Here is an 11,810-nt window from a genome sequence, read left to right as displayed (position 1 = left end):
AAGCATACCAGTATCACCACGGCACGTTCTACCTTCAGTGTACAAGTGTCTCCTAATCTGGTCTGCTGAACTGCTCTCATACTGTAACGTGATTCACATACATTGTCACATTAAAACCTGTTTTCTTGTGGCTTGTTACATTTGCCGTCATCCAGTCAATATGCCGGCCTTCAGTATTGAAGGAAAATTAGATATTATTTTAATTTATGGCGAATGTCACAAAATCCAACTGCAGCTGTGACACTGTGTGCTGAATACTACCCAGATTGGCGGTGTGTGTCACATTGAACCATTGGCAATATTTGCAAGAGACTCACAGAAAGAGGAAGCTGGGCTCCCACAAAACGTCAACGTACAATGCCAGCAACTGGCAATGGAAACAAATTGCTGATCTGGCTGCTGTAGCACACAATCCTCAGGTGGGTGTATGATAAATTGCACGAGTTGTAGGAATAAGTCACAGTAGTGTGTGCAGAATCTTGCTTCGGCATCAGTTTCATCTGTTCCATATCTCATTGCACCAAGAGATGTATGGCAATTACTTTGAATCCTGCATTGCATTCTGTCATTTTCCACTTCAGCAGTTGCAAGGTAATCCAGTATTCCTGAGCAATATCTTGTTTACGGATGACACTTCATTTACAAATCATGGTAATGTGAATCTGCAGAACATGCACTATTGGTCAGTGCAAAATCCCCACTGGATTCACCAAGTTGCTCATCAATGACATTGGTGGGTCAGATTTTGGTGCAGTATCATTGCTAACTGTATTGTAGGTCCCTACTTTTACTGTGGAAGATTGAATGGACAGCAATATGCATCATTTCTTCAACACACACTAGCGCTCCTCATGGAGGATTAGGATTGGAAACTTCCATCAATGTGGTTCCAAAATGACAGATGTCCCACACACAATGCAAAAGTTGCCAGAGACGTTCTAGATGCGACATTTCCAAATAGGTGGATGGGGCGGGGAGGTACCGTACGATGGCCAGCACGGTCCCCTCGACTTGACGCCATTAGACTTCTTTCTCTGGGACGCAGTGAGAGACAGTGTGTATCAAGAACCTCCAACGACAGTAGAGGATATGCAACATTGTATTACTGCGGCGTGTGTGGTAATTTCTGTAGAAAGTCTACAATCTGTGCAACACTCTCTCGTTACCCGTCTGCAAACATGTATTGATGCAAATGGAGGTCACTTCGAACATATGTTGGCGTGACACAGTTTCTCTGGTCAAGATGTGGGTGTATTTTCTATGCTGGATGTCATGCACAACAATACAGTTTCTGTGGGCAACAGGGAACCTGTAAATGTGTTTAGCAACGTGATTTCTAGTGGGTTATCTCTAATTGTAGCTCTAGTTGTCATTTCGCTAGAATAAACATACATTTACAATTTGAAAAACCTAACTTTGCATTGGACGTGTTACTATTTTATTTTTGTGGATTGTGCATATCTTTCCATTGTGTGTGCCCCTGACACAGGCAGCGTGAAGTGCACGCTTGAGTCTCAGTATGTGCGCTTCATTTATTTCACGCGTCAACTTCACTTCGCAATTTCTCGGAATGTAATTGATGTATTGTGATGCAACCAACGCCATTATTTTTGTGATTTTTCATGATATTGATTGCATACAAAATAATAAGGGGTATCCATTTAAAAATACACAAGTTTGTGTTGAAAACGGTATTTGTTTCCATTTTAAAAAAATGGTTCAAATGGCTCTGAGCACTTTGGGACTTAACATCTGAGGTCATCAGTCCCCTAGAAGTCAGAACTACTTAAACCTAACTAACCTAAGGACATCACACAAATCCATGCCCGAGGCAGGATTCGAACCTGCGACCATAGCAGTTGTGTGGTTCCAGACTGAAGCGCCTAGAACTGCTCAGCCACTGCATCCGGCTTTTTTAAAATTTTGCATAGTATTTGGAAACTGTCACTAATCACATTATTTTCTGATGCAGTCCAAATCCAGATCTTGCACATATCCTTGTATATGTCATAGCTCATCTCCATAATACTTATTTAAGGATAACAAATTAACTTTTTTTCTCTGCAATGCATACAGAATCTGACTTCTTGTTTGAATATAATCTCCTAGCTTTTTCAGTTTCTCCAGTAAGTGTACCAAGTGTCGTCACCACTTTCCTTACGACTGGAATTTTAATTACTTGACCTGATGATAACATCTATCCATGTAACATTAACATGTAATTCTTGTTCTGCATGTTATCTAGCAAACTTGCACCAGCCTCAATATTAGTCGCAACTAGAAACGAAAAATGCTGCTTGTGTCTGTATATGTGTGGATGGATATGTGTGTGTGTGCGAGTGTATACCCATCCTTTTTTCCCCCTAAGGTAAGTCTTTCCGCTCCCGGGATTGGAATGACTCCTTACCCTCTCCCTTAAAACCCACATCCTTTCGTCTTTCCGTCTCCTTCCCTCTTTCCTGATGAGGCAACAGTTTGTTGCGAAAACTTGAATTTTGTGTGTATGTTTGTGTTTGTTTGTGTGTCTGTCGACCTGCCAGCACTTTCACTTGGTAAGTCACATCATCTTTGTTTTATATATATATATTTATTAGGAACTGGGATGAACCAATGGAAAAAGGTAGAGAGGATTTCCTATTTAAAAATATAGAATCTATGTGAATAAAACTTCAAATTATATTTATTACAGGTATAATATTTACAATCTTCTGCAAGAGAAGAAACAATGATTTAACTTTTTCTTTCTTCTGCTCATATAAAACTGTACTGCGTTAAATATATATTCTCATGGATTCGCAACAGTTTTTAATAAAAGATTACATTTTGTAAAATAAAACTTCAAGGAAAGTCTTTTGTTAAACGAACAGTGCCAAGAAATATATAAATATAGATTTATTACAAATATCGAGGTACATTTACCAGTCACATGAAAAGAGGATTGCACTGACCAAAACGCTTTCTCGAATTCCTTCAGAATTTGGAGGCACTGAAGTGCCTGCAGGCTTGCCAGTCAAACTGACTCGCATACCACTGTCAACCTTTTCTTTGGCCTTCTCCTCTCTCAGGTAGGTGACTATTGTACTTCTATGTCCTTATAATACTTCATTTCAGCGTGTTGTAATAAATATAGATTTGTACATTAAATAACATTTGTACATTATTGTGGTCCCATCATTGGATGCTGACCCATGGGCATACCAACAGGATACTGCAGCTGCGGTGGCTGTGGGGGTGGTTGAGGTGGCATTCCTACCACTCCACCTGTCATTGGCGAATGCATCTGCATGGCGGGGGATGCCTGCATTGTTGAAGCTGGTGAGACAACCTGATTAGAAGGAGAACAAAATATTAAAGGATTATATTTATTACACATGACACTAGTACAATTCACAATGGCACATATAACAGAAATAAGTAACAGCAATCTATCGATCAATCAAGGTTTCAAATATTGACAGCTTGATACCAATATTACATCTCATTTTGTGGTCTCTGGTGACTTATCCAAAAATAAATCAACACTGAGGCAAAGGTTAAGGTTGTGCTGAGAAACTAGATTCTCACAGCATTTTTAAAGTATCGACTCACAGCTTTACTTCTGCCAGTACCTCGTCTCCTACCTTTGGAAGGTAGGAGACGAGGTACTGGCAGAAGTAAAGCTGTGAGTACCGGGCGTGAGTCGTGCTTCGGTAGCTCAGATGTAGAGCACTTGCCCGCGAAAGGCAAAGGTCCCGAGTTCGAGTCTCGGTCGGGCACACAATTTTAATCTACCACGAAGTTTCATATCAGCGCACACTCCGCTGCAGAGTGAAAATCTCATTCTGGAAACATCCCCCAGGCTGTGGCTAAGCCATGTCTCCGCAATATCCTTTCTTTCAGGAGTGCTAGTTCTGCAAGTTTCGCAGGAGAGCTTCTGTAAAGTTTGGAAGGTAGGAGACGAGGTACTGGCAGAAGTAACGCTGTGAGTACCGGGCGTGAGTCGTGCTTCGGTAGCTCAGATGTAGAGCACTTGCCCGCGAAAGGCAAAGGTCCCGAGTTCGAGTCTCGGTCGGGCACACAGTTTTAATCTGCCAGGAAGTTTCATATCAGCGCACACTCTGCTGCAGAGTGAAAATCTCATTCAGGTACGACCTTGCACACTGTAGTTGGTTAACTACAGTGTGCAAATGGGTCGCCATGCTGAGGCCTGAGTAAACAAGTGTCAATGCGAGTGCCTGCTGTGAAATTGTGTCCCTGCTGCTTTTACATGCAAAAAAGACAAAATTGCCCTTCGCAAAATGTGACCTGCTTTGTTTGTGGAAAGTCAGGTCATGTACAGTCTGTATGCTTGCAACACAGAAAGAACTCTCCTCATGTTTGCTCTCATAAGTGCAGACCATCTTCTCACTTAGTGAATGCAGTTTTTCCTACACGAGCTACTGTTACGAATGCATGCAAATTCTGACTCTCTTTCTCGCCTTCCTGTTTGTCCTGATTCTGAATTCGATGCTACTGCATCATCTTGCTGTCAGATTGATGCGCAGGACACCGGACTTTTACAGACTTTACCACTGCACTATAGGAAAACTGCTCAGGCCACAGAAGCAGATCCTGACTTGAATCTTTTGTTGCACTATGCCTGTACTGCTTGGCCTTGTTCAGTGAAAACAAATTCAGAATTCTTTTGCGCATCGATATTTTGCTCATCGGCATAGCCTCTCAGTCCAGCACAGTGCGATTTTATTGCAAAGTGAATGGACATTCGCATGTGCTTCTTCCTAAAATGTTGCAAAAAGATGTGTTGCAACTGCTCCACCAAGGACATTGGGGAATTGTTTGCATGAAACAGTTACCACATTGGCACTGTACTTGTCCGGGCATGGATGCCCACATTGAACAGATGAGGTCACAGTGCTGCACTTGTGGTGAAACTCTATTGACCCCACCACAAACATTTTCTGCTTGGCCAAAGTCTCAATCACCATGGCAATGAGTGCATACTAACTCTGCTAACTCCTTTTGGAACATTCATTGGATTACTGTTGTGGACTCTTTTAGCAAATATCCGTTTGCAGTGTCCACAAACTAAACTACATCGTGTATACCATTCAGGCTTTGTCACCTATTTTTTGCTTGGAAAGTTTGCCTGAAGAGCTGGTTACAGACAATGGACCACAGTTTACGGCTCAGAACTCTGAACAGCCAATGGTATCACTTGCCTTACCAGTGCTCCATTTCATCCTCAGTCGAATGGAGAAGCTGAACAATTTGCGCGCAGTACTTTCAGGCAACAGATGAACAAATTATGTGCATCCCACATATGGGAGCAAGTACTGCTGTTCTTCCTTGCAACATACTGCTCCTAACCCTTCAACGGTCTGTTGCCCGCAAAGCTTCTACATCACCAGCACTACTGCACGCTGCTCCAGTTGCTGCACCCACCACAGAGCATGATGCCTCCCACATTCCATGGGTATTGCTTTGTGTCTAAAGATTCAATTATTTTCAGAGTTTTTGGTTGCAATAAGCACTGGGAGAGAGGAACGATTTTTTGAAATTTGGGCACTTCAATGTACTATATTCAGGGTCCTGCTGGATTGTTGTGCCACCATCAGAATCAGATTTGTGCTTTTCAACTGTGAGATTCTTCTGCAGATTGTCTGTCTCCAGATTCATATCCTACTGGGATCTTGTGGCTGGTGCAGCCACCCCCGTGGGCCTCTTCAGCACCACCTGCAGAGCCGATGGAGCTGGACCCATTGCCTCCGCCACTGTAGCAGCTCAACTGCCTCACACTGGTCTCGGGGCCCACTGTTGACTCAGCGCCGTTGTCATTGATGCGCTCTCAGTTTTTCGTCTGACTGGCTCAGGAAAAGGGTGGGTGCCCTTTCGGAGGTTTTCCAACCAACGTTCCATTGGAGTGCAGGATGGTTGTCGGGGCATGGCTGGGGGCTTGGCATCAGTCCCAACTGCAGTTCCCAGCTCCTCGCACCACCCATCTGTCTGTGCCCCCCCTCCCCGTTGTTGTAAGATGGCTCCCTACACAAAAACAGTACGGCATTTGGGAGGGAGGAATGTGCAGTCCTAAAGCATCAACTGCACACTCACCACCGCAGTACTGCGAAATGGCATAAGCGCCCCCTGTCGACACACACTGGTTGGCCCAGTTCAGTCACAGACTTCAAGAGCATCTGCACCAAGTAATAGGAAGACATTACTTAGCCTGCATTCTGTGAGAAGTAATGGAGAGTAAAGTACTTGTATGTAGGAGAAACAGGAATCCAGTTATGTTATGTTTTATCTTCTTTTTAGAAATAAAGTGTTCAATTAATCTTAAAGTGTTTTGTAAAGATCATTTCAGATTTCTGTTACTGGCCATTGCAAGTTCTCTCCTTCCTTGTTTGTGTCAGTGCTGACTCCCACAGTAGCCAACAACACAATCTATCTTCTAAAAGCTTATATTCTCTGCTCAACCTGAGTTTTCCCTTTCACAGTGAATTACACACTAACATGCAATGCTACAGTCACTCTACATCTGTTCTTTCATAACATTTACCACTTCTACTACCTAACTTCATTGAGTGATCTAAATTATCTCCATCTCTCCTTAACATTCTTCTCGAGATTTATCATTTTGATGAAATCATCTTGCATTATAAGGCAAACAGCCATGTCATCCTTAAGCGTGTAAAGCAACATAAAGTTGGTGTATCATTAAATAGGGATGAACATATTTAAGATACCCTTACCTGTGATGGAGGTTCTGAGGGTAGCACAAGACTTGCTAACAAGTCTCGAACTGCAGGGAATAGTGAACATTCTCCTTGGCTGGCTCCAAATTCTGCAAATCTCTTCAATTGATGGTTTGCAGCTGTAAGTGCAGTGGCTGGACCAGGATCTCTTTTCTCTGCTACTTGTGTGACATTTGTAGTTACATCATACACAAGAGGCAGAACCAGTGACGGTGGCTCCATTCCTGGTGGGTACACCCCCACACGTATAATCTGTAGCTGTAACATGAATCAGTGGCATTTTGGGTCAAATGAATGACTACTAAATGTAACAATATGTTGGTATTCATATAATAATTACATGGCAAAAGTTTGAGTGCTTCAGACAGCGAAGTGAAGCTGGCCTCAACCCAAAAGATGCTTTGAACTTCACAATGCTTTACTATGCAGGTTTCTAGTGTAGGTCATGTGCTCTTGCCTCCTCCTAATCTTCAAAGTGACTCATCCAGCCATTATGGGGGAACTACAGTTTTAACATGGATCCCATATTTGGAACAGTTATTATACCTTGAAGCTCATATATGTATTTTGTCATGTAGCAGACGTTTACCAGTCATCGAAAGTGTTACTAGATTTTCCACTATTTGATACAGGAAAGAGACTGTTTATCTGTTCATAAACCACCTTGAAGCTATACTGGCCTATTTGATAACGAAAAACAAAGTAGTAGTGGGTTTCTGGTGACTTCTATGTAAACTTTCTTAAAACCTCTCCTAGTAAAGAGTTTATCAGAGCCAGTAATAATATCATTGAACTTAATTCCCACTGTAAACTTTGTAACAAGGGCAGATAATTGTTCACAAACAACCACTGACACTATCTTCATAGAAAGGTCCAATGAACAAAATTATATAACAAAATCAATAATAATATTAAACAGCAAATAAAATCAGCCATGTCTGTCAGTCAGAAACAGTTACGATATTCATGCTACAGCACATTACAAGATATACAGCAAAATATTGAAGTTGATAATATGGACATCAAAGCAAATACATTATGCGAAAAAATAATCACATCAGACAATAAACTAAAGACAATATGGGATATACTGAACAAGGTGACTGGTTGAACCACACCTGAAGAGGGGCAGATGGCATTGAGAGTAAATGATACATTGGTAATATGTGTGCTCAGTGTTGCAAAACTTTTTAACACCCCTTTCATAACTGTTACCAAGAAGATTGGGTTGTAAGGTCCAGCAGGTGCTCCCATGGAGTACTTAAGACCAGTCATTACACATATCTTCAATAATATGAATATGACCCTCACTATCACAGTAGAAGTTATATTCACCATAAAATCTTGAGTTTAGTAACATATTAAGGTATCTGTGTAACCAGTTGTTTATCAAGGGAACATTTCCTGAATGGTTGAAATATGCCGTTTCAGAAAGGAGATAAGGAATACCATCAAATTTCCGTCTAATTTAACTTTTGCAAGAAATTCCCAAAAATTTTAGAAATGTTAATATACATTCGGCTTCTTAACCACCTGACAGTAAATAATATATTGTCAAAGTCACGTTCCGATTTCTAAAGGGTTCTGACACTGAGAAAGCTACCTGCACGTACAGTGAAAATGTAATTAATTCATTAGACAATAAATTACAGGCTACTGGCATATTTTGTGATCTCTCAAAGCTATTTCACCTTGTAAATTACAATATCCTTTTAAGTAAATTAGAATATTATGGTGTAACAGGAAATGTTGCAAAATGGTCAAATCCTCTATTTCTTACTGGAAACAAAGTGTGTCATTAGGAAAGAGACATGTATTAAGCTATCAGGCATCATCCAACTGGGAACTAATTGCATGTGTTCCCTACAATGTTCCATCCAAGAACCATTACTTTTTCTTGTTTATATCAATGACCTTTCATGAGTAACATTACCAGACACTCAGCTTGTTTTGTTTGCAGATGATACAAACATCATAACAAATAGCAAATTAAGTGTCATTTCAGAAACACTACTACATGAAATTTTCATGGGTACCAACAAATGCTTCCTAGCCAATTCCTTATCCAAAAAACAACAACAACAACGCTACATGCAGTTCAGAACTTATAAGAGGTTTCCCAGCTTCAAACGCTTAAAATATGACAAAAACAAATAGAAGAAGTGGGCAATTTTAAATTCTTGGGATTACAACTTGATAGTAAATTCAAATGGGAGGAGCACAATGCTGAAGTGTCTAAACAAACCTCTATCTGCAATGCAAATGCTGTCAGGTATAGGGGATATAAAAATGAAAAAGCTGACATACTATGCTCACTTTTATTCCATAATGTCATAAGGGATTAGTGTAACTGATCAAGCCAAGCTTAAATTTTCTGGTTCCAAAATTGTTTAATATGAAATATTGGTGGTGTGAACTCAAGAACATCCTGCAGAAGCCTGTTTAGGGTCCTACAGATATTGACTACTGCTTCCAAACAGGTTTATTCCTTGATGAAATTTGCCATTAAAAATATCTATCTTTTCCAAAGCAACAGCTCTATTCATGAAATTCATACTATAAATAAGAATAATCTTCACAGATATTTAAAGTCACTTACTTTGGTCCAAAAAGGCATCAATTATTCAGGAACAGACATTTTCAATAACTTTCCAGCAGTTATAAAAAGTTTAACTATCAACAAATTTCAATTTTAGACAAGCCTAAAAGATTTATTGGTGGTTAACTTCTTTTACTCCACTGCTGAAGTAAAATCAACTGATATGAGTGTGTGTTACTAATAACATCAAATAATGTGAGTATTAATACATTCTCACTTCTGTACAAACTCAGTGCAGCAAAGTGATCATTGTATATATATGTTGTAAAATGGTTCTGCAATTTAGAATTTATTACCTTTTAAATGAATATGTTTAAAATGTTTTTGACTTATTCTACATCCATGACAATCATTTACAAGGGATCTGTGTAAGGTATATCAGCATTTTTGTTTTTCAGTGTAAATATTTATTGTGGATTCTTGTTTTTCTGATATGTTCTACACTCTGGAGGATCACTTCACCAAGGATCAGCTGGAATGAAAAGTATATCTAATCTAAGTAAATGAGTAGCAGGTGAACTTGGGGTTACCTGACGAAACTTGTTGCTCTCACATAGTGTTTTTACCTCCACACACCAAACATCTTCACACTATTTAGTAATGGCTCATCTGAAATATTTCTACTGATAATGAATACCAGAATTAACTACGTGAGCTGTCTCGAGCTGAGGACGGGAAAGTCATGGGCTCTCTTTCAAGTAGTATATGCAGTCTGTATTGCATCCACTTGCAATCACTGTAGAATATCAACTATATTTTCTTTTTAAGTAAGTAGAATGGAGACACTTGGAAAGCACCACTACACATAATACAAGCTCAGCATTAAAGTAGTGAACAATGTTCTTAAGTCTTAGAGAGAGAGAGAGAGAGAGAGAGAGAGAGAGAGATGGGGGAGGGGGGGGGGGGGGGGGGGACAGACAGCTCTGTTATTCTGATATACAAAGTGTAACTGTTAACAACATTTCAGAGGAACATAAGTTTCCCACTCTAAAAATCTTTAAGTGTAAAAGTTGAAGGGCCAGACAAAAAGCTTCACAGAGGATGTACTTGTAGAAGTTTGAAATGCTGTCGTCATAGTTCGTTAATTTAGCTGGAACTTTAAAGCAGCAATGAAGAAAATGGCCAGAACACTGACACTACGCCATTGATTTTATGGCAAGGAAGTTCCATGGATTGACAGCAGAATCTACTGAAGCAACTGATGAAGCCACAATTTAAAGCCCCTAAGATTCAGTATAGAATTTATGATTTTATACAGTACTTAGTAAGAAACCTTACTTTTTAAAATTCAGTAAAACAGTCTTGATGGCAACAGATGTTTATTTTGGTTGGCAACTGGTTTCAGGTTTATTTTGGTTGGCAACTGGTTTCAGTCTATAATTTAGACTGTCTTCAGGCTGTAGGGGCCATGATGGCAGCTGGTGGCAGTGGATGGAGCACAATCTGTGAGAACACAGACATCCACTTCAGTTGACGTCTGTGTTATTACAGATCTTGCTCCACACACCACTACCAGCTGCTATCATGGTGTCTACAGCCTGAAGATGGTCTAAATTATAGACCAAACCCAACTGCCAACCAAAATAAACAACACTTGCAATCAAGACTGTTTTATTTAATTTTAATATTTTACTCCAATCATTGTTCACTAACCACTGACGGAATATTTTCTAAAATGTTATGTTGCTATTTGTTCTAACAACTTGCAAGCATGAAAAATGTACACTTACATTTCCCCAGTATCAACAATATTCTGAAACAGAGTTTATCTTTGTGCCCCTGCTTTGTTAGCAGTGGAGCTCTATCCACATTAACTAACATGAGTGTCCTTGCTGGCCAGCAATTATATTATGACAGGCAAGTATTAAATTTGAAGCATACAAATATGTATACAATAAACACTTGACAGTACCAGTACAATCAAGAACCAAGCAGGTTTAATATTTTCTCTTCTGGCTTCCCATAGGTCCCCCTCAGTCTCAGAGGCTGACAATATTTAAAACAAAGATAACTGATCAAGCCCGCAACAATCATGCCATAAATTATCTCTTATGTGGATAATCTTTAATTTGGGACGATTTTAATTACCCTAATACCTCAACATACACTGACGAGCCAGAACATTATGACCACTGCCCACCATGATATTGATTACCACCAGCTGGCACTGTAGGTATGTGACATGATAAGGAGAGTATACAAGCTGAGCAGAGATAAATGGGAAATAATTCTAGTGATGATACAAGCCATAAATTGGGAAACCCACTGATGTACGTGGCTTTAATAAAGGACAGACTGATATGGCCCAGAAGTTGGAAGGAGCATCTCAGAAATGACAAAATGGTTGGCTGCTAATGTGGTGAACACTTAAGGAAAGCGGTTGAAGAATGGTGAAACAACAAGTAGGATGTCCACACCTCATCACAAAATATGGAGGTTGAAGGCTTGCCTGATCTGTAAAGCAGGGCAGTTGATGACCT

At 40.0% G+C, this 11,810-nt stretch overlaps 1 protein-coding gene across 1 annotated transcript in view; it reads right to left on the bottom strand.

Annotated features, from left to right (window-relative positions):
* Positions 1 to 2,652: 2,652 nt before the first annotated feature.
* The window catches only part of LOC126457068 (mediator of RNA polymerase II transcription subunit 14), a 183,043-nt gene continuing 173,885 nt past the window's right edge, over positions 2,653 to 11,810 (bottom strand). The window contains exons 27-28 of the mRNA XM_050093067.1: positions 6,729 to 6,989; positions 2,653 to 3,325 (exon numbers count right to left, since the gene is read on the bottom strand). Of these exons, the coding sequence (XP_049949024.1) occupies positions 3,158 to 3,325; positions 6,729 to 6,989 (429 nt within the window). The 3' untranslated portion in view covers positions 2,653 to 3,157. The remainder of the gene's footprint in view (positions 3,326 to 6,728; positions 6,990 to 11,810) is intronic.

This window comes from Schistocerca serialis, chromosome 2 (genome assembly GCF_023864345.2).
Source record: "Schistocerca serialis cubense isolate TAMUIC-IGC-003099 chromosome 2, iqSchSeri2.2, whole genome shotgun sequence".
Classification (NCBI taxonomy): domain Eukaryota; kingdom Metazoa; phylum Arthropoda; class Insecta; order Orthoptera; family Acrididae; genus Schistocerca; species Schistocerca serialis.
The sequence above is the reverse complement of the archived record's forward strand: the minus strand, read 5'-3'. Positions and strand labels throughout refer to the sequence as shown.